At 58.8% G+C, this 21,299-nt stretch overlaps 11 protein-coding genes across 11 annotated transcripts; 6 read left to right on the top strand and 5 right to left on the bottom strand.

Moving 5' to 3' along the window:
- Positions 1-367: 367 nt before the first annotated feature.
- Positions 368-3,312, top strand: M421DRAFT_53314 (uncharacterized protein; the record flags this gene model as incomplete). Its single annotated transcript, XM_033595104.1, has 2 exons — positions 368-653; positions 722-3,312. 2 exons carry the CDS (start codon positions 368-370, stop codon positions 3,310-3,312), a joined length of 2,877 nt encoding a protein of 958 aa, XP_033452940.1.
- A 587-nt stretch (positions 3,313-3,899) lies between these two features.
- M421DRAFT_89056 (uncharacterized protein) lies at positions 3,900-4,889 on the bottom strand (the record flags this gene model as incomplete). Its single annotated transcript, XM_033597734.1, has 1 exon — positions 3,900-4,889. One exon carries the CDS (start codon positions 4,887-4,889, stop codon positions 3,900-3,902), a length of 990 nt encoding a protein of 329 aa, XP_033452939.1.
- A 160-nt stretch (positions 4,890-5,049) lies between these two features.
- Positions 5,050-6,373, top strand: M421DRAFT_246822 (uncharacterized protein). Its single transcript, XM_033588563.1, has 2 exons — positions 5,050-5,527; positions 5,585-6,373. Exons 1-2 carry the CDS (start codon positions 5,209-5,211, stop codon positions 6,277-6,279), a joined length of 1,014 nt encoding a protein of 337 aa, XP_033452938.1. The 5' UTR covers positions 5,050-5,208; the 3' UTR covers positions 6,280-6,373.
- Positions 6,313-7,345, bottom strand: M421DRAFT_246842 (uncharacterized protein). The gene has a single exon (XM_033588565.1). The coding sequence runs from the start codon at positions 6,983-6,985 to the stop codon at positions 6,467-6,469; it is 519 nt and encodes a 172-aa protein (XP_033452937.1). The 5' UTR covers positions 6,986-7,345; the 3' UTR covers positions 6,313-6,466.
- M421DRAFT_416306 (aldehyde reductase 1) lies at positions 7,315-9,165 on the bottom strand. Its single transcript, XM_033591010.1, has one exon. It carries the CDS (start codon positions 8,691-8,693, stop codon positions 7,707-7,709), a length of 987 nt encoding a protein of 328 aa, XP_033452936.1. The 5' UTR covers positions 8,694-9,165; the 3' UTR covers positions 7,315-7,706.
- Positions 9,166-10,140: 975 nt separating this feature from the next.
- M421DRAFT_1295 (HAD-superfamily hydrolase) lies at positions 10,141-11,604 on the top strand (the record flags this gene model as incomplete). The annotated part of the gene is made up of 1 exon (XM_033587366.1): positions 10,141-11,604. The coding sequence occupies one exon, from the start codon at positions 10,141-10,143 to the stop codon at positions 11,602-11,604; it is 1,464 nt and encodes a 487-aa protein (XP_033452935.1).
- Positions 11,605-11,780: 176 nt separating this feature from the next.
- On the top strand, positions 11,781-12,564 carry M421DRAFT_246707 (uncharacterized protein). Its single transcript, XM_033588562.1, has 3 exons — positions 11,781-12,335; positions 12,390-12,466; positions 12,517-12,564. Exons 1-2 carry the CDS (start codon positions 11,956-11,958, stop codon positions 12,424-12,426), a joined length of 417 nt encoding a protein of 138 aa, XP_033452934.1. The 5' UTR covers positions 11,781-11,955; the 3' UTR covers positions 12,427-12,466; positions 12,517-12,564.
- A 48-nt stretch (positions 12,565-12,612) lies between these two features.
- M421DRAFT_53460 (uncharacterized protein) lies at positions 12,613-13,278 on the bottom strand (the record flags this gene model as incomplete). The annotated part of the gene is made up of 1 exon (XM_033595120.1): positions 12,613-13,278. One exon carries the CDS (start codon positions 13,276-13,278, stop codon positions 12,613-12,615), a length of 666 nt encoding a protein of 221 aa, XP_033452933.1.
- Positions 13,279-13,647: 369 nt separating this feature from the next.
- On the top strand, positions 13,648-15,391 carry M421DRAFT_89052 (kynureninase; the record flags this gene model as incomplete). The annotated part of the gene is made up of 2 exons (XM_033597733.1): positions 13,648-14,223; positions 14,273-15,391. The coding sequence occupies 2 exons, from the start codon at positions 13,648-13,650 to the stop codon at positions 15,389-15,391; spliced, it is 1,695 nt and encodes a 564-aa protein (XP_033452932.1).
- On the bottom strand, positions 15,374-20,267 carry M421DRAFT_416302 (DNA polymerase alpha catalytic subunit A). The gene is made up of 4 exons (XM_033591009.1): positions 19,887-20,267; positions 19,733-19,836; positions 16,825-19,679; positions 15,374-16,777 (listed from the first exon to the last, which is right to left on the bottom strand). The coding sequence occupies exons 1-4, from the start codon at positions 20,173-20,175 to the stop codon at positions 15,667-15,669; spliced, it is 4,359 nt and encodes a 1,452-aa protein (XP_033452931.1). The 5' UTR covers positions 20,176-20,267; the 3' UTR covers positions 15,374-15,666.
- A 156-nt stretch (positions 20,268-20,423) lies between these two features.
- On the top strand, positions 20,424-21,128 carry M421DRAFT_416301 (oligoribonuclease). The gene is made up of 2 exons (XM_033591008.1): positions 20,424-20,489; positions 20,541-21,128. Exons 1-2 carry the CDS (start codon positions 20,445-20,447, stop codon positions 21,078-21,080), a joined length of 585 nt encoding a protein of 194 aa, XP_033452930.1. The 5' UTR covers positions 20,424-20,444; the 3' UTR covers positions 21,081-21,128.
- Positions 21,129-21,299: the final 171 nt, after the last annotated feature.

Here is a 21,299-nt window from a genome sequence, read left to right as displayed (position 1 = left end):
ACTAAGCGAGTGGCCACCACTTGACATGCGGTGATGGTGAAGGTGCGCTGGTTGACGGCGTGCTTGCAGTGGCTCTCTTCTGTGGCCAGATTCCCATCTGATAGACGACCCTCCGCCCCCCGCCGTGCAGTCGACGCGACTCGGCCGCGCTCAGCAGTCTGACGCCATTGGGCCCAGCTGCCAAGGCCGCGTTGGTGGCTAGACGAGTAAACGAGCAGCTCGCAGCGCCGACTTTCCCTCGCCCAATCCGAACCACATCGTCTCCTCCCCACGCACGGCCTCGCCCCAGCTCCCACACACGCACACGACCCGAGTCCCCAGCGGCTTCTCCCCCCACCCCCCCCCCCCCCACACACATACAGTCCACATGTCTGAAGCACAAAGCAGGCCTGCGCGCGGCAGGACCACCGCCCGCGGCGGCAGAGGAGGAGGCTATGGCTCGCGAGGGCCGCGCGCCACGAACGGCGACAGCGCATCGGCGGCCGTGGACACGGCCGCAGAGGATGGCGAGCTGCGCGCGCTGAAGAAGCGCTACTCGTCGCAATTGACCACACTGAAGGAGCTGTTCCCCGACTGGTCTGACGCCGATCTCGTGCTCGCCATCGAGGAGGCCGACGGCGACCTGGAGCGGACCATTGAGCGCATCAGCGAGGGTGAGCACGCCTCTGCCCCGGCCTGTTGAGGGCGTCGATGCCACGACGGGCGCGCTAACTGTTTGCAGGCGCCGTCTCCCAGTTCAGCGAGGTGCCCAAAAAGGCCAAGGACCGCTCGCGCTCCAAAGCAACAAAGGAGAACCACGCACCCACAGAGTCGTCGGCCATCCGCGGCACACGCGGCGATGCTCCTCGACGCGGCCTTGACAGCGCCCGGGGCGGTCGTGGCCGCGGCACCGACCGAGGCCGTGGTGGCTTCCGCGGCGGTCGTGGAGGCGCCGGCGGCGGACCCCGCAGTGCGTCGACATCAGTGCCCACGGCCGAATCCGATGCCTGGGCCACGTCGACGGCCGAGCCTGGAGCCTGGGACGCGAAGCCAGCGACCGAAGCCAGCGCCGGCGCGTGGGGCGCTCAGCCAGACACCACCAAGGCCGAGGCCGAGAAGAAGGAAGACGCGGTGCCTGGAACCGTGTCGGAGGTGCTGCACGACCCCAAGACGGCGGCGAAGCACCCCATAGTCGCCGCGAAGAAGACGTGGGCGAGCATGTTTGCAAAGCCCACCGAGCCTGCTCCGCCCAAGCCGGCTCCCAAGCCCGCAGAGCCCCTCAAGGAGCCCGCTCCTGCCCCCGTCGAGAAGGCTGCCGAAGTCGCTCACGAGCCAGCAGTCCAGGCCGAAGAGCTCCCGATCCCCCCGGTCGCAGACGAAGTCGACGAGCCCACAATCATCGCCGACGACGTGGCCAAGACGCCAGAAAAGGTCGAGGAGCCCGCTGCTGAGCTCGACCTCACACCCTCCAAGGACGAGCTCACCAAGGAGAACGTAGAGCATCTGCCGGACGTGTCGCACCCGCCGCCCACAGAGACTGCCTTTAGCACCGTCGCCAGCTCCAAGGACATTGGTAGTGCAGTAGCCACTCCTCTGAGCACAGCTGGCCAGGCACCAATTGGCCGTCCTGCGGTGGGAGGGTACGCGACAACTGCCCTCAAGGCAACTTCAGGAACACCAAACCGCAGCGCTAGCTTCCAGCGGAGGCTGGTGGAGCAGCACGAGGCTGTCGTCATGCCAGGAAACCACGCCGTTGACCGGGCAGCCGTCCAATTCGGCAGCCTGGGTCTTGGCGGCGAGGACGATGTGGACGAGGACAGGGAGGAGGCAGAGACCAGGACTCAGCCCCCACAACACTCGCCCGTTGCCCAGCCCAGGGCTTCGTTGCCTCCTGCGCCTCGCCAGGCTCCCCATGTCGACGAGTCTGAGCCCGAGCAGCAGAACCCTACACCCAAGCAGGCCCCAGGCCTTCCCCCGGCGCCCCAGCAGCAACAGCAGCAGCAGCAGCAGCAGCAGCAGCAGCAACAGCAGCAGCAGCAACAACAACAGCAGCAGCAGCCTCTGTCGCAGCAGTCGCCGTCCAACCCCCTTGCGTCGCAGGCGATGCAGAACCAGGGCTCTCAGCACAGCCAGCCCTACAACCAGTTCGGCCGCTACGGCCAGCAGGCCGAGACCGCTGCCGCGCCATCTCAGAAGCCCTACGATCCCTTCGGCCAGCAAATCCCGTCGTCGAACCAATACGACTACCCTGGCCAGCAGAGCCACGCTCAGTCGCAGCCCACCCCATTCTCCTCCGCACCCGCCGATTACTCCTCCCAGTACCTCACTTCGGAGCAGCAGCGCAACGCCTACCAGCAATACTACAACAACTACAACCAGCAGGCTCCCAGCCAGCAGGAGGCCGGCTCTGCTCAGCAGCGCACTGGCAGCGGCTTCGGCTCCGGACCCCAGGACTCTTTCTCTCAGGGCCAGCAGAGCCGCTACGCCGACGCCAACAACAGCGGACACAACACCCCGAACCCCAGTCTTGGGAGCCAGCTTCCCTCGGGACCTGCTTCCCAGAGCCAGCACAGCCAGGGCCACAGCCAGCAGTCGCAGCAGGGCCAGCACGGTGCCTATCCGTACAACCACCCGTACTACGGCAGCCCGTACTACGCCAACTACATGAACCAATTTGGAGGATACGGTCAGCAGCAGGGCTACGGCAGCTTCGGGAAGGGCATGTACGGCCAGCCCCACCACTACGGAATGTCTCCTCAGGCTTCGTACGACCAGCACTCATCTTCGCCGGCCAACGCAGGCGGCTTTGCCGCTTCCAACGAACGCGGGAGCGGATTCGGCGGTCTCGGCGACTACGGTCGCTCGGCTTCTGGCACAGGTCAGAACCACAGCGCCACTTCCGGCTCTGGATTCGGCGGCATCCCCGACACCTTCAGCCGACCTGGATACACAGGCCAGAGCTCGTACGGCCAGCAGCAGGGCGGCCAACAGGGCGGCGAAGACTCTCTCAAGGGCTTTGGTGAGTCGAAGAGCACTGGTCCCAGCCAGTCTGCGCTGGGAGCCCAGCAGGGCCGTCCTGGATCAGCCACCCAAGGCACCCCTAGCCAGAGCGCTCAGGGCCTACACCAGCAGCAGTCCCACCAGCAGGGCTTTGGCGGTTACCCCAGCCACCTTGGCGGAAACAGCCAGTACGGCGGACTTGGTGGGCTTGGTCACCAGCAGGGTGGCAACCAGCAGAGTGGCTACGGCAACTATGGTGGATTCGGCGGCGGCTACGGCGGTGGCAACTACAACAGCCGCGGTGGCTGGGGCACCAACTATGGCCAGCACTAGGCGGCAAGCCAACCCGTGGCAAGCCAACTCTACTTTGTGCGCAAGTGGTCCAAGAGGCACCTCACAGGAGACCGCTGGAATCTCTAGGTGTATCTCCACGCCTTCTGCCTCAGGGTGAAGTTGCAACCGCTTGTACGAAGAGGATACCAAGTCCCATCAGTGTCAAGAGGAGGATATTGATCCGGCGAGGGGATCATTCTTTTCCCACTGATTTCTTGCCCCGGTTGAACGACGGGCATGAGGAGCAAGGCTTTTGATATTGCAGCCACGACCATTGTATTATGAAATTTTCCTCTTATTTTCCTCGTCTCTTCGATTGTTCTCTACTCTTGCATCCGCTCACTTTCTGGTGTCTCGCATCTTTCGACTGCGAAAAGGGCGTTAAGATCAAGTTCACGGCGACGGGAGGCTCAAACTTCCTCGAAAAACATGTTTGTTCTAGTGTGTTTTTGTTTAGTATCGGTATGGGTATCTAGGGAGGAAGGAGGGTGCGTGCGTTGACTGGGCGAGCGCAGCCCAGGGCGGCTTTTAAAAGCGTGCGAATCAATGATATTGATTTGAGGGGAAACATGTTGCGTTTGATGCGTTTAGCTGCGGATAGGTCTCTTGTGAGGGTGGGCCGGTGACGGGCAGAGGACTTGCGCGTCTTGACTTGCGCGTCTTGACTTGCGCGTCCTGACTTCACGCGCGCACAACATTCCCTGGAGCTCAACGCGCTTCGCGTGAGCAGAGTTTACTACCAACGCTACTCCTCGCTCGCGCAACGATGTGATTCTAAACACACCCCTAAACGCCGCGTCGCGTCTCTCACCAATTGCATCGACCCGCTCTCTCACCCATCCACCCACCAGCAGCAATCCGCCGACAAACACCTTCCCCGCCATGTGCCGCTGACGCCCGCAACGAGACAGGTACGTACCCTCCCTCCCTGGCCGAGAAACGGCAACAACGCTCTTCGGCCAGGAGTAGGTTCTGCGGAGAAGACGTTGAAGTAGCGAGATGGGGTTGGTTTGGAGAATGTGGATCTGCGATGCTGCGTCGCCTCCCTTCTCGCAGTGATTCGTGATTCCGCAGGCGGCGCGGCCTGCCATTGTCCAACGGCGCGGCCTGCCATTGTCCAACGGCGCGAGATGCTGCTGCTGCAGATGATCACGAGCATGTCTCCAGGGCTCGCTGTCGCTTACGATACCAAGGCCAGGTGCTATCCCCTGCTCGCTTTCCCCGGTCTGTACTCTTTGCTCGCAGTCGCTCGCGGTGAACACAGATTCGCTGCCCAAGCGGCGTTCGCGCGCTTCGACTGGCCGACTGCCGAGTCGCTTCCCTTTCGTCCAACCTGCCACAGATGCGATTCGACTGACACATCGTCGCAGATTCCACCGCCACACCGCTTCTCCTTCCTCGCCGAAGGAGCGTTGCATCCAAGGATGTCCCGATTCGTCATCGCCGCTGAAATCGAGCATCTGCGCGGCTCTAGGCTGCTTCAGGCCTACGCCCAAGAAGACTTGTCCTGTCCAGGTATGGCGCCATCGGCAATGCACCATGGTCATCATGGTCATCATGGTAATTATCGGAATCATTTCGTGAACGCGCTGATAAGCGTACCCTGATGGTCTCCCACGTCTTCGCCGCGGTCGCACGTCAAAAAGTCGCGTCGCGCCCACATCTCGGCTAACTTTCGCCTAAAACTTGTCCAGACTCTCTGTGCTGTGTTGTGTTCTAGTTGTCTTGATCGTTTGCATGTGTTTGGTGTGAGCAAAGCGAGGCCCGAGTCACTTTTGTCGCGAATCGAAGCAAGGGCACGTGTGAAGGAGCATAAAAGGACCAGCTTGAAGAGAAGCAGAGTCGCAGGCTTGGAGTAAGTTAGAGTCAAGCCTCACCACGGCAGTGCGCGACATCATGGATTCTACCTCGCAGATTGCTCTCAGAATGGCGGCCACAAGCACCCCAACAGAAGATGGCTTACAAGCCTCACCGCTCCTACGCCTGCCGATGGAGATACGCCTTATGATCTACGAATACATGCTGCTGCCCTCATCGCAACCCACCACAATCCATAGCACCTCGGTCGCCAATCTCGTTCCCGATTTCCACACCTACTTCTCCGAAGACACCAACAACGACCGCTTCACCCTCAGCGTCCGGACAATCGACCCCTGGCTCGGCGCCCAAGCAAGCCGTACCTGGCGCCGCAGGTCAACGTACCACGTCAGAACCGGTACGTTCTCTCACTACACCAGCCCATTTACGAATGTCTACTCATCCGCCATCAAAGGGCCCTTCCTGACCACCACAACGCCAACCACATACCGCGTCCTCCTGTCCCCCTACACGGCGCATCTGCGCTCCACGGTGCCCAGCCTCCTCGCCATCAACCGCCAGATCCACGCCGAAGCAGCCAAGATCTTGTACTCGACTTACACCTTCGCGTTCCACACGAGCATCGAAGCCGCGGTCCCGTTCCTCAGCGACCTAACCCCGCTCTCGCGAAGCCATGTGAAGCGTCTGAGTCTCACGAAAAAGGCGCTGCCGTACACCAAGGAATTCGACCGCGCGGAGTGGGCAGCCCTCTGCGCCTACCTCGCCGAGGCGTCCGCAGCACATCCGAACGCGCCCTCGACCACACATCAGCAACCGCACACTCCCGCCATGTTCCTCCAGCACCTACATCTCGGCGTCGTAGCAGGCCGTCCGGACTCCGGATGGGACCACATCAACGCCCCGACCGCGCGCGACTACACCACCATGCAGCGCATGAAGCAGTGGGGCGCCAGCTCCACGGGCGGCATCGATCTGGAGTGGGCAGAGCAGTTGATGAGCATCAGGGGACTGAGGAGCGTTGGCGTTAAAGCGCTGGTGGAGCATTGTGCCCCCGCACAGAGCGAGAAATTGGCGTTTTGGGTCGCGTTTAGTAAGAGCGTAGTGGAGGGCGGGTTTGCGGAGTGGTTGCGGGGCGTTATGGTCGCGTAGGCGGGGGGTTACAGACCTCGAAAGCGAGGGCTTGTGAATTTGATTGAATGGGTGCCAGTGAGCAATCATCCGCAGCTGAACGACGCGATTCCCACGCCGAGCAACACTAGTCTTGTCTGTGATGCACGCCTCGCCATTCCACCTCGCGAAACGCCATGCACGACGCATCGACACCTCCCGCTCCAGACTATACCATGCCGCCAGACACACAACCCCACAGTCGAGCGAGCAGCACAGTCGAGCACGAAGCGAACACAAAGCCATACCCCACACCAGGGCTGAGACAAGGGCAAGCGATGAGCCAGCTCCGACCACAGTCCGTCAAAGACGTGTGTGGTATCGCTTGAGCGGTGTGCTTGGATGGGGAGGGCGACAGACGTTTTTGGGATTCTGATGTCTTTTTGTAGGAGGGGGTGGGAGGGTAGGAGATACCCGCTGGGCCTTGGTGGGGGGAGAAGGCTTGGTCTGGAGATGTGCTGGTACGGTGGTATTCCACAGCAGTCCCCAGTGTCATCGTACATCCAACTGAATTGCTCATGGACATCGTCGGTCGCGCAGAGAGAGTGCAGAGGTGCGGCTTCGATCGCTGTGTTATCATTTCTGCACTCTTGGCGTAAACTTGGATGTCTTGCGTCGCACTCCCAGCCCAATATACGGCATTAGGAAGTGGCGAGGAAGTCATAGATCGCAGTGCCTCTCGTTTCATTCACACGCACCTGTCCAGAGACTCTGCGAAAAGTCCTGTCTGAGAAGGATCGCGGACCGTGGAGGCGACAACATAGCGTCGAGCCATCTGCAGCGACGTCAATGACCAAACTGCCTGCTCAGGTAAGTCTGAGCAAAGCGTGGAGAACGGCAGGTGACACTCTGATGCAGTGCTGTTGCACGACATGCTCATTGTCGTGTGGCTAGCTTCCTTCGTGGGACCCCGAGGGAGGTGCGTGAAATGCCAGTTTGGGTAGGTTTGGAAGCGTTGATGATGGGCGCTGGAAATGCTTACTCCGACTCAGCATGGAGATCCGTTCGTTGACCTGTACCTAGAGAGGTTATGGTTGTTGTGCCGCCACACATGGCAAAGTGAGATGTCTCCTCGGTGTACGTTCATGTAGCGCATTTCCACTTTGTGTAGGAAGCAGGAAGTCTTGGGTTAGTGAGTTGCGGTCGCTGATGCAGTCGTAAAGCACTCGGTGCTGCTCTGACGGATCGTGAAGCTGCCCCGCGTGAGGTGTGTAGCAATCTCACGATTTCACGACCGCAACACGACAACACCACAAAACCGGATTCTCTGTGTACGATTGGTATGTTCCGATTACTCTTTGAGCTCTATCTCATCTACAAGTCAACAATAGACTTTTGGTATCGCTAAAATCAAAATCCCAACGCCTTTCTAGCATCGCAGGCATTATCTTAAGACCCAAGGCAGTAACTTAAGCCTTGATCTCACCACCGTCGGTCTCCTGAGGCCAGACGTTGTAGCCAAATGTATCCTTCATGTTGACAAAGCGCGTGTGCCTGCCCTCGGCGACCTTCTGCACAGCGTCGAAGTCCTCCTTGCTGAGTGTGGGAATCTGCCAGTTGCTCTCGATACGGCTCGCGGTCGAGCTTTTGGGCAGCACGACGTATCCGCGCTGCAGACCCCACGCGAGCAGGACCTGAGCGAGATCGTGGCCGCTGCGCTGCGCAACCTCGTTGAGTGTCTTATTCTGGCGCACCGTCTCGCCGGTGCTGGGGACCTGGTTCTGGGAGCCGAGGGGCGAGTAGGCCGCGGGCAGGATGTCGTTGGCGAGGCAGAACTGGACGAGCTCCTCGTTGGGTAGGAAGGGGTGGATTTCGATCTGGTTGACGTGGGGCTTAACCTCGGCGATCTTGAGGAGCTGCTGCAGACCGGAGACGGTCCAGTTGGAGACGCCAATGGCGTGGGCCTTGCCGGACTTGTAGAGCTCCTCCATTGCGCGCCATGTTGGCTCGGGGTTCTCGGTGAGGTCCTTCTTGATGATGTACTTTCCGTCGCTGCCGATCTTGGGCATGTTCTGCTCGTTCTTCTCGGCGGCGATAGGCCAGTGCACGAGGAACAGGTCGATGTAGTCCATCTTCAGCTTCTCGAGCGAGTTTTGGATCGACCACCTGACCTCCTCGGGCTCGTGCAGGTGGTTCCAGACCTTTGTGCAGATGAAGAGGTCCTTGCGGGTGACGCTGGAGTTGGCCTTGAGGAAGTCGCGGACGGCATCGCCAACCTCATCCTCGTTCTGATAGAACCATGCGCAGTCGAGATGACGGTAGCCGACCTCGAGGGCCTTGGTGACGGCCTTGTATGTCTCGCCCTTGGAACCTTCGTTGGCGAAGGTGCCGAAGCCCACAGCGGGGATCTCGACACCGTTGGAGAGCTTGTAGACCTTGTTGTTTTGGATACCCATGGTGATGGCTGTGTGTATGCTGTGAGTGTGTATGCTGTGAGAGAGTGTGTGTGGTAGGTGGTGAATGCAACAACTGAGTTCCTGCCCAAGCTGTAGATATGATGTTATGGTACAGATGAGGTCACGGCGCGGCCCACGGCCAGGTTGCTACATATACGCAACCGCTCTTCGCCATGGTTGCCTCTAGCAAAAATTCTGCATTCTTCTATGCTCAACCACGCATTGCATCACTGCTCTCCCAAATCCATCTCAGCAGCCAGTGAGCGATCCCGATCCGTTCTCGTACGGGATCGTACCAGCCCCGTCGCTCGAGCACCACGCTGCCACCAGGGCCCAAAAACTCCACAGTTGCCCCATCCAACAACATCCAACAGTTTCAAAAAGGTGCTCGCATTTTGTCGGCCGCCAGCAGCATGACGTAGCAGGTGGGTTCAGGGTCCACCACACGGGCCGACCGTAACATGGCACTGCGGTGCTTCGAGAAGTTTTGTTCGAAGCGTTACAACGACGTCTGTGCGGCTCTGCGTAGCCCTGCGAGCCGCTCGGGCAGGCCGGTCGCATAGGGCGAAACTCGATGGTGATCGCCCAGGAACGGCCGGCTATTGGCTCGTTTGCCCTTGCGGCTCGCCAGTGCTTACCTCATGTGTCGAGACCCGCACTCAGACGTCACTGCCGAAAGTTGGAACGAGCGCCGCTGCGGTTGGCTGCAGCAACCACGCACATCAGCAAGCACCACCGCTGTACCAAGCGACACTTGCAGCAGCTCTCCACTGCTTATCGACAGCAGCGACAACACGTAGCGCGTCTGGCGCCCAATTCTATCATGCAACAATAGCGGTGACGGCGGCCTGCGTCGGCAGCCCTTACCGGCCGCGCGCAGCTCATCCGGTGAACTGGGGCTCGTTGCACATCCTGTTGCCAGGGGGTTCTTCGGCGAAATTGTATACAGGCAGCATCTGGCTCGCGTTGAGTGTTGTGGCGACTCGCAACCGCTCTTTGTTATCAGTCCCCAGTTTTTCTGCCAAACGGTCCAAACTCCACCATGACGGTGTCCAGTTTCTATTTTCTAGCAGTGAAGATTTCGCATTAGCGTTGCCCTGGACGGGCTCTGCCGAGCGAGTGATGATGTCGCACTGTGGGTACAGAGGTACCTGTTGGTGTTTCGTACGGTGTACGACTCGGCGACGCTCGGAATGGTTGAGGAAAAGTGCGTGAAGAGCTGACTGGCGTTTGGAGCAATGATGATGGCGACCGGGGAGCGTGAGGGGCCCTTTCCGCTGACGTCTGAATAATATATATGCCTTCCCCAGGACCCTGACCACTGCTCATCATCCCATCATCCCAACTCTCCTTCAAAGATCAGCATACTTAGAGCTTCTGAGAAGCCCACTCCCACTTTGAAACTTATACCATATTACACCCATTACAAAGCAACACAACCGCCATCATGTCTCAGATCAACAACAACGAGCTTGCCGAGGGCATTCAGAAGGTCGAGTCTCAGCCCCGCAAGGGCTCTCTTGCAATTCCCAGCGAGGCTGGCTCTCAGCACCAGCAGGGTGGCGTCAACTCCATCGAGGTCCCTGCCACAAGGAGCGCCATATCTGATGCTTCAAGCTACATGCACAACCTTTCCCTTTCGCCCTCGATGAAGGACAGGAGAGGATCGAGGAACTCTTTCGGTACTTCGCTGCCCATTCCTCGCTCCAAGAGGCAGTCGAGGTTGAGCTCCGTCCACTACCCTGGCGGTGCTGCTCAGCGCCCTGGCATGCCCCCGATCCAGCCTTCCCGCGACATCATTGCTGCCCAGCTCCAGGACCTTGCTGGCGACAAGGTCACCAAGGCCAAGGACATGGCCTTTGTGTTCGACATTGACGGTGTCCTCGTCCACGGTGACCGTCTGATCCCCGAGGGCAAACGCACCCTCGAGATCCTCAACGGTGACAACGAGCTCGGTATTAAGATTCCCCACATCTTCCTGACCAACGGTTCTGGAAAGCTCGAGGGACCCCGCTGCGAGCAACTGTCCAAGATCCTCCACAGCCCCATTTCTACCGACCAGTTCATCCAGTCGCACACTCCCATGCGTGCTCTTGCCGACTACTACGAGACGGTCCTCGTCGTTGGTGGTGAGGGATACAAGTGCCGCGAGGTTGCTCAGGAATACGGCTTCAAGAACATTGTCGTCCCCAACGACATCATCGCGTGGGACCCCACCATTGCTCCATACCGCGTCTTCACTGACGAGGAGCGTGCTACATCCAACCCCCGCGATTTCTCCAAGATGAACATCGACGCCATTATGGTCTTCTCCGACTCTCGCGACTACGCCACCGACATGCAGATCATCATGGACCTTTTGCAGTCTGAGAACGGCCGCTTCGGAACCCGCGCCAAGGACCCCGTCTCCCAGCGCATTCCCATCTACTTCTCCCAGGGCGATCTCCTGTGCCCCACGGAGCACCCATTCCCCCGCATGTCCCAGGGTGCTTTCCGCATTGGTCTCGAGGCCATGTACAAGGCTCTAACGGGCGCGGATCTCGAGCGTGTCGTGTACGGCAAGCCCGAGTTGGCGACGTACAAGTACGCCGACGAGGTGATCGCGTCGTGGATGGAGCAGATCCACAACGACGAGCGTCTGCCCTCGAACATCTACATGATCGGTGACAACCCGGCCTCGGACATCATCGGCGGTAACATGTACGGCTGGAACACGTGCCTGGTGCGCACGGGTGTGTTCCAGGGCGGCGACAATGACGAGAACAACCCGGCCTCGTTCGGCGTCTTCAAGAACGTCCTCGAGGCCATCCAGACGGCCATCAAGAAGGAGATTGGCCAGGACTTCAAGTTCGAGTTCAACGAGAGCATCAACCCTGTCACTGGTAATGCCGGTGTCTCTGCCATTGAGTAAATGCTTTGCTTTACTTGACGGCATGATCAGGCGGCATGGGAGGTCATGGACTTGCATTTTACGGCGTTTGGGTGATGGATACTGGATCCGGTGGATATCCTGCATAGCGGTTTGCTTGCATACTAGATCAACGAATTTTCTTTTTCAGTCATAGACTTTGAACAGAATAGCAAAAGCATTTCTACTTTCAAATACCTGCCTTTGCCTTTGCTCTGCAGTGTGATGTCTTGTCTTGGGTAATCGGTCGAGTTGAACGCTCAGCGCCAAGTTACCCCGCAACCATACCGTACCGGTACACCTCTCGCGCATCGATACCAAGACACCCCACCACCCACCCCTCCAAGCGACAAGATGATAACAGGCCTACACCACATCAACCTCGTTGTTCCCCCCTCCACGCTCCACCTCGCAACAGAATTCTACAGCGCAACACTAGGCCTAACCCCGCGCCCCGTGCCAGCAGCGCAGCGCGACACGCTCGCGTGGTTCGACATTGGCGCCAGCGGGCAGCAGGTGCACATTGCGTTCGGCGCGCCCCACGACTTCGCTCAGCCGTCGAGTAGACACCCGTGTTTCCGCGTCGGCAGCGCGGAGGATCTGTTGCGCCTGCGGGAACGTGTGTGGGCGCATTTCGAGCGCGGCGGGGAGAGTGCGCCGATGGCTGCTGATCGGCCGGGGGAGATGGATAGTGGGGCCAAGGGAGTGGAGTATCCGGTGAGGTTCTTTGCGAGGTGAGTCTGTACGGGATGGTTGTGGGTGGTGGTGGTGTTGTTGATTGCGTGCAGGGATTATGCGGGGAACAGGCTTGAGTTCACGCTGTGATGTGGATGGAGCTGGGGGTTGGCTTGAGTTGCTGAATGATGCATCTGGGTATGTGTTTACCGTGGGAGGAGAGGGCTGATGGATGGACAGGCCTTGAATACGCTTCTTCTGTACATGCAAAATCGTACACAGTCTTGGGACACTTGTCCATGCACACACCCCTTCTTCACCCTCCTCCCTCGTCGCTCAATCCAGCTTGATATCAAAGCTCGTCCCACACCCACAACTACTCGTCGCGCCCGGAATGCCCGTGACCTTGAACTGGCTGCCAATCAACTCCATGGTGTAATCGACCGTGCTCCCGTTCAGCAGCTCCAGCGAGCTCTCGTCCACGACCACCTTCTCGCCGCGCGCGCCTTCGAACACCGTGTCGTCCTCGCCCGCGGGCTCCTTGCTCAGGTCCGTCAGCGCCATCAGGTACTGGAAGCCGTGGCAGCCGCCGGACTCGATGCTGACGCGCAGCGCAGAGTGCGGGTTGCTGTCTTTTTGCGCGATCGAGTGCAGACGGTGCGATGCGCGGGGCGAGATGGACATGGTCATCGGGTTGCCGGCGTCGTCGGTGCGCGGGTTGACGACGGCGCGAGCGGGGGTCGCGGCGGAGGGGTCGGCGGTGGTGGCTAGGTGGCGGCGGGGGGAGCGCGGCAGTGTGCGACTTTGAGCGCTCTTCTGGAACGACGAACAGGGCTTCGCGGTCGGCAGCAGGCCAGCGGGCAGGAGGAAGTCGAGGTACAGCGGCGTGGCGGCGTGCGTGTAGGCACGTGTCGCATTGCGCGTGGCGGCCGTGGGCTTGATGGCGTGGGTCACTACCCTTTGGCTCACGGCCCTCACTGTGCGCAGGCAGGATGTGCACATTGTCGACGGCGCCGCCATTGCTGGTGGCGGTGACGGTGGCGGTGACGGTGGCGGTGACGGTGGCGGTGACGGTGATGGTGGCGGTGACGGTGATGGTGATGGTGGTGGTGACGGTGATAGTAATGGCGACGGCGATGGCGATGTCTGAGGTCATGTTCGAACTTCACGGCATTAGACATCTCTAATGCCGGGCCCCGCAACGCCTTGCAGCCAACCACAGCGCCGCGCCGACTAGCATCCTTCCAGACCGTTGAACCGCCCCGCATAGAGCTCCACCCCGACTCTGAGCATCCCCCCGGCTGCATCGCGAGCTATAATAAGAGAAACGGCTCGTCTATTCTGCGCGACGCGTCAAGAGCTTGATCTGACATGCCAGGGCCAGGGAATCCGTATCTGGCGATAGCAGACGCAGAGCTGTGCTCGGAGGCCTTTGCAAGAAGAGAGGACGAGAAGGATGAATTGAGCGCGCTCAGGAAGGAATTCGTCATCCCCACCAAGGGCGATCTCAGGAACAAAAAGTACGGATTCCAGCAACAAGCCGATGCAACACGCAACGGCGACGACGACAACGACGACGACGACGACGACAACGACGACAACGACGACAACGACAACGACAACGAGGAGGCAATCTACTTCTGCGGCAACTCGCTTGGGCTGCAGCCGCGCAGGACGCGAGACTACGTCAACCGCTGCCTGGAGACGTGGGCGTCCAAGGGCGTCTTCGGCCACTTCACCGACTATGAAGACGGCTTGCCGCCCTGGTTGCACCTCGACGATGCGACCAAAGCGCAGTCGGCCAGCATTGTCGGCGCGCTGCCCAGCGAAGTCGCCGTCATGCAGACGCTGACGGCGAATCTGCACTTGCTCATGTCGTCCTTCTACCGCCCGACGGCCGACCGCTGGAAGATCATCATCGAGGGCAAGGCCTTCCCCAGCGACCATGTGCGGCCCTGCACTCCTCGCGAATGACGCGGAAACTAACACCGCACAGTACGCAGCCCTCTCGCAGATCGCCCACCACAACCTGCCCCCCTCCTCCCTAGTCACCATCTCGCCCCCCTCTGATGCCTCGCCCTACCTCTCCACCGAGCACATCCTCTCCGTCATCTCGCAGCACGCTGCCACGACCGCCCTCGTGCTGCTGCCCGGCATTCAGTTCTACTCGGGCCAGTTCCTCGACATGGAGCTGATCACGCGGCACTGCCACTCGAACGGCATCCCCATCGGCTGGGACCTGGCGCACGCCGTGGGCAACGTGGAGCTGAAGCTGCACGAGTGGAACGTCGACTTCGCCGCCTGGTGCAACTACAAGTACATGAACGGCGGGCCAGGCGTCATCGGGGGCCTGTTCGTGCACGAGATGCACGGGAGGGTCGATCCAGCCCCCACAGCGCCCAGCGGGACCTCGACCTCGTCGACAGCAGCAGGCACGTCGACAGCAGCGAGCACCGCCCCAGCATCCACCCCAGCATCCACCACCCCAGCATCCACCACCCCAGCATCCACCGCCGCCCCGAACCCCGCGCCCCCGTCCGCAACACAGCTCACCTACCGCCCGCGCCTGAGCGGCTGGTGGGGCAGCGACAAGACCAGCCGCTTCGCCATGGACAACAGCTTCGTCCCCATCCCCGGCGCGAGCGGCTTCCAGCTCAGCAACCCGTCGGCGCTGGACATGGCCTCGGTGCTAGCCTCGCTCGCCGTCTTCAGCCAGACAAGCATGTCTGCGCTGCGCGCCCGCAGCGAGCGCCTGACCGGCTACCTCGAAGCGCGGCTACTGCGCTACCCGGCCCCGTCCTCGGGCGCGACACAACCAAAACCCCCGTACAGCATCATCACGCCCAGCCGCCCCTGCGAGCGCGGCGCCCAGCTCAGCGTCCGCCTGGCCCCGGGCCTGCTGGACGGCGTGCAAGCGGCGCTGAGCGCGCGGGGCGTCGTCGTCGACGAGCGGAAGCCCGACGTGCTGCGCGTCGCGCCTGCGCCGCTGTACAACAGCTTTATGGACGTGCACCGCTTCGTTGCCGTTTTTCATGACGCCTGTCGCCGCGCGCTTGCCAGCGGGCAGACGGCGCGCGCGGAGACGCGTCGGCGGGCGGGTGTTGCGAAGACTTAGGTGGTGGAAGGGGGGTGGGCGCTTCGAGGTGGGAGGGAGGGACGAGGGGAGAGGGTGATGGGGTGGTTCGTTTGTTTGTTCGATGAGGAATGACTATACCCCTACCAGAGTAAAACGTATCCATTTCCATCTCCATGATGATCAGTCACAGACACCACACAATCGTAATACCCAAACCTCGAGCACGAGAGAAGATAGATTGCATCCAACAACACAAGTATCCAAAATGCCTTAGCCAGCACGCCCCAGAACGCCCGCTCTTTCACCCCGGCCCCCTACTTCAGCGCAAACGAAAACAGACTATCCATCTGCACCCACTGCCTGCCATTCCTCTCGAGCCACGCCTCCACAACACCGCCAAGCGTCTCACACCTCTCGCGATTGACCTCGGCAAGCACCTTCATCCGCTCCCTCTGCTCAGCGCCCACGCCCTCGGCCCTAGCGACGCGGTCCGGGTCGAACAGGCTCTGAAAAAAGAGCAGCTGGTTCCAGACGTCCTTCTCGCCGACGACCCAGCGCATGCGGCCCAGGCAGTCTTTGGCCAGCCCCTTGGGGCCGAGGCAGCGCGATCCGTACACGGAGATGCTGCGCGAGAGGGCGCCGCACGCTGCATCGTCGCACTGCACCCGGCCCTCGTAGTACCGGGCGAGCAGCTGCCGGATCTGGGACTGCAGCTGCGCCGCCATGGAGAGCGTTGACAAGACTTGTCCGCATGCTTCGTTTGCACACTTGACGCCCTCGTGGCTCAGCGTGCTGGTCCGCGCATTCGCGACGCCGTGGAACGGCGCGACGCATGCACACACCCTGCAGCGGAGAAACAAGGGTGTGCATTTCTCGAACCTCACGGCATCGGGGATTTGGGATTCAAGCGGGGAGATGTCGTGGTCCTGTTTGTTCCCCTCGCTCGCCGTGCTGACTCTGTACTTGGTTGTGTCGAGGCCGAGACACGCGGCGAGGAGCGTGATGTTTGTCCCGCTGATGGGCGCGCAGAGGCGTTCGACCGGCGGCAAGATCTGCTTGTGCAGATAGTAGTCGACGTCGGGTTTGAGCTCGCTGCCGGGCTTGACCACTTCGTCCACAGGATATGCGTTCTTTGCTGCGTTCTCGGCGGAGCCCGATGAGTCGCCCGTGATGATGAACGACATGACGTCTTTTGCTTTGACGTGTTTGCCCTTGGCTTGAAGACGCAGGGCCACTTGGACGGAGGGCATGGAGGCACCATTTGGGTATTGGTCGGGGTTCTTGCCTAGCTGTGTGTATATGGTGTACTTCCGTGTGGGCACCGTGTATTCGCGCATCTGTTTGCTGAGCTCGCGGAGATGGTTGTGAATCTTCTCGACGACTGTCTCAGGGTCCTCGCCGCTCAGGAGGAAATTGAGGAGTTCGCTTCTCGAAATTAGTAATTGTCTGAGCTGAGAGACTTCGGCACTTACGTCGATGTTTCTTTGGAGAGGGCGCAGTATTCACGACGCCTCATGTCAAGACCCTTGACCTCAAGCTTCTCAATGTACTTCCCGTCAACGGGAACCATGTTAATCGCGGCGTACTTCTTTTTGGCGTGCAGCAGGATTCTGCGGAACACATTGTCGATGTCGATCTCGAGCAGTCTGTAGCTATCGTTGACCTCCTTCTTGAACTCGTTACCGAGCTTGAGCGCGTCCTGAATGTTGTCGACATTGGTGTTGATCATGACCGAGTCAGTATCACCGTAAATGACGCGAAGCGCCTTCTCCTCAGCCATGTCCTTTGTGCGTCGCAGGATTTCACGACCCTTGTATGTCGTGAGCATGGCAAGCGGTCGGGCGTAGAAGCGAGACTTCGTGTATCCAAGACACCCGTACATAGAGTTGGCGGTCAGCTTCAAGGCAAGTTGCTTGATGTCCCAAGTGGCGAGCTGGTCCGATGTGGCAGTCTTGTCTTTCATGAGCTTCTTGACCTCCCGGCGACGAGACACGAGCGTAGCGATGAGACGAGGTAGGATGCCCTGCTCTTGGTGTGTTGGTACCTCTGGCACCTTGTCCTCATCCTCGGCCAGGTCAGACCGCTCAACTGTCGTGAAACAAATGTTGAACTCCTGGATGATACTGGGGTACAGCGAGTTGAAGTCCATAACCAAGATGAACTTGTCGTAAAGACCCTTCTCGGGCTCGAAGACAAGACCACCCTTGAACTTGTCCTTCTTCTTTGCGTCAACACCCTCCTCTCCCTCGGCGTTCTCTTCCTCGACCTTGATCTTGCCCTTACCCCACTGCTTGTCAGGAACAATGTACTGGTTCTTGTGGAACTCATGAAGCAGAATGTACTCGTTTCGTTCAGCACGAGTACCGCTCAATGTACGAGCCCACGAGTTACCAGCGAGGTTGGTCAGGACCTTCGTGAGGGGTAGCATCTGCACCTTCATCGAAATAGCAGCGATGAAGTACGCGTCAGCTTGACAGTGCTTGACATAGTTCAAAAGCCCTTCTTTGGTGGTCGCCCAACTCTTCAGCGCGGCCTCGTTATCGAGCTCTTCGCGCCTCTTGTTGAGAACCAATTGGCACATCTCCTCCAGACTCCAGGATTGGCACTTGGTCATGAGTGACTTTCCAAGATCGTTTGCCAAATCACAAAGCAAGCGACCGGCAGCCAATTGTTTCTCGGCAAAGAAGCTACCTCCGCCTTTGCCGAAGTTCTTTGGCCAATCGCTCCTCTTGAGACGACCCACACGGTGCCATCCTGGCGTCTTGTTTTCCCGCAGACGGTTGAGCAGAACGCTGTAGTCTACATCGTCCAGGCGATGACCAACGAGCACATCTGGATCGTGACGTTGGAACATAGCCATAAGCAAGCTAAGCAGCTCCTTCTCTGTCTTCATAAAGGAGAAATTGCCCTTCAGCTTGGAGGCTTCAAGTTGGAATCCAACAGGAAACGAAGAACCATTCGGTCGCATGATGGTGAAGCTCTTGCATGGCATCTCGTCGATTGAACTCGTATCTGTGAGCGAGAAATTGTCGTAAATCATAGCGCTCGCCATGAGGATTTCTTGCTTGTTGTCCTTCGCGTTAAATATCGTACGCAGAGACAAGCTCATGAGGGTCATCGGAGGGGCGTCGAGGTTGTCTGAATTGCTCAGGACCGTGATGTTGTTGGGCTTGGTGACTGACACCTCAAGCTTACACCAGGAGGCGCCGTGGATCGCACCGCAGTCTGCATCAGCAATCTTCAGCCAGCACGGCCCCATGACGTTCTTTCCCAGTACGAACTGCTCGAACAAGGATGTGTTTGTGCCGAAGATTCGAGAAAAGGTCTCTCCTGTCAACTCGGCAGAAAGAGGCATCTTATCGTAGCCGTAGAGGAGCTGGAGGTAGTCCGCCTCTTTCGGCACGTCTGGTAGCTCGAAAGCGTATTTCCTTGTACAAGGCTTGATCTTATGCATTGTGACTCGTTGTTTCGTCATGATGGAGTCGACCTCCTCGTACACATCGCTCATCTCGACTTCTTGATCGGTGGCTACGCCTCGAACGTGGCGATGTTCGCGAGGCAGGAAATAGAGCTCCCTGAAGACATTGTCGATCTTGACGAAACAACTTGCGTATCCACCGCTTGTCTTGTCCTTTACCTTGCCGAAGAGGCACAAGCTGCCATGAATTTCCGTATAGTCGGTCCAGAACATATTGAGGCTGCCGTCCTCCTCCAGTACTGCTTCTGGCTTCATCTTGCCCACACCTGTGGTTTGTGGCGCTGGGCTACTCATGACATTGAGCCTGCTTGTGACATCGTTCCAGGATGATGCATCTACAGAGGCTGTAGAGGGGCCAACCGGTGACGAGCTGGCCGGTGTTGGGTAGTCTGCTTTCTTAATCTTGGCTATGGGTCGTCTTCCTGCCATGTTCACGCTTGCGACCGGTACACCGTTGTGGCCAGTGGGCAGAGCAACCTCCATGAGATCCTCCTCCTCTTCAAACTTGACGGTTGGCTTCGACTTCCGCTCGACAGCCTTAGCAACAGGTGAAGACGGAAGCACTGCGTCGCTCATGTGTACATCGTCGTCGTGAAATGTTGGAAGATCGTCATCGTCGGCATACGCGGTTGTAGCTAGCGGTGTGTCTAGCATGTACGAATCGGAGTCGTTCGTGTGCCTTGTCTTTGTTGCAGGTCGATTTTCTGATATCGGTGGGGACAAGACTCGGATCTTCCTTCGAGCCTCGGTCTTTACGGGTCGTGTGCGTGGTGCAGAGCGGGCGTTGTTTGTATCGATCTCGCCGAGCAGGTCGTCCATAAAGTCGGCGTCGGCGGCAGTAGCCATGGGCTGGACATGTCAATTCCGTACAACTGCGGTTTTCTGATGTTTGAGTTTGTCACCTTCGGCTTTGGCGCCTTTGCTGCTGTCTTCGCGCTGAAGTACTTGCTGATGCCATTGTTGATCTTCTCCTGTTTCTCCGCGTCTTCTTCGCGCTTCCTCTTTGCTACTATGCGTCAGTCGTGCTAGGTGGCTCGGTGTATTGTCTATACATACCAGCTTTACCCTTGGGCCGCTCTTCCTCTTCCTCGCTGTCTGTGGCAGCGTATTTGTAGCGGCCCTGGCCGTCATCCCACTCTTCCCGGCCGTCGTCGACGTAGCCCTCACCATTGTCGTCCACAACGAAATCATCCTGGTCTAGCCTTCCTCTTACAACCTTCTTATAGCCTTCATCATCGACTGTATCGTACAGATCCTCTTCTTCGGCGACTTCGTATGTGGACAGGCGCGTCTTGCCAGCAGCGCGCAATGCTCGCAGTTCCGCAAGCTTTGCTGCACGAGACATGTTGTATTACGGGGTATATAAAGTTCGAACAAAAAGGGAATAAACAAGAGCCTCGTGCAAAAGACTGAAAGGGGTGCTGTGGGCGCGTCGAGGGCTGGAGCGTGTAAAGTGGTGCGCGTTGCGAGGCATTAGCGCGCGCACGCGACGCGCTTTCCCACAGCCAAAACCACTTTAGTCCAAATCGCGCTAGTGTACTTTGATGTGTAGTCTTTCCTAATTCGTTGCGTCACGACCCTGAACAGTTGCATCTAACACTTGAAAATCACAGAATGGCATCAGTCTCGAAACAGCCCTTGGTATGGATAGACTGCGAGGTATGCATCGAGACAGTGGGTTCCTCGAGGCGTTTGAGCTGACAGCTGCAGATGACCGGTTTGGACACCAGCAAAGACACCATCATGTCTCTTGCCGCGTTTGTCACCGATGCAGACCTGAACATTCTCGACGAGGAGGGCTATGAGGCCATTATTCACCACGAAAAAGAACAACTTGATCAAATGGGCGAGTGGTGCACAAGGCATCACGGCGATTCTGGCCTGACGCAAGCTTGCCTCGATTCCAGCACGACTGCAGAGGCGGCTGCCGAGGGCTTGCTACAGTACATCAAGAGGTTTGCGCCCGAACGCCGCACTGCACTCATCGCTGGCAACTCAATCCACGCGGACAGAGGGTTTCTTGTGCTGCCTCCGTACAAGCCAGTCATCGATCACCTCCACTACAGGATTTTCGACGTCAGCAGCATAAAGGAAGCTGCACGAAGGTGGGCGCCAAAGGAGGTCTTGAAAAAGATTCCACGGAAACAGATGCTTCACGAGGCTCGAGCAGATATCCTGGAAAGTATTGAAGAGGCAAGGTACTATCGCGAAGCGTTTTTCATCAAGAAGGAACCAGAATCAACGAAGTAAACCAATGAAAGAATCCGACCAGTCTATCACTTGAGCGTCACGATTATCACGACAGCTTGTCGCACTTTTCGACCTTTTCCAGTGATCTTGGTTGGTTGTTGACAACGCTTGACTTGAAATCCGGGAGTTTGAGGTCGCGGCTCCTACCTTCGACGAGCGATTTCCTACAGTTCAACGACACCGCGAGGTTCTCAACAATCGACTGGTATGCGATCTCAC

The sequence above is a fragment of the Didymella exigua genome (genome assembly GCF_010094145.1).
Source record: "Didymella exigua CBS 183.55 unplaced genomic scaffold M421scaffold_3, whole genome shotgun sequence".
Taxonomy (NCBI): Eukaryota; Fungi; Ascomycota; class Dothideomycetes; order Pleosporales; family Didymellaceae; genus Didymella; species Didymella exigua.
This window is presented reverse-complemented; position numbering and strand designations above follow the sequence as displayed.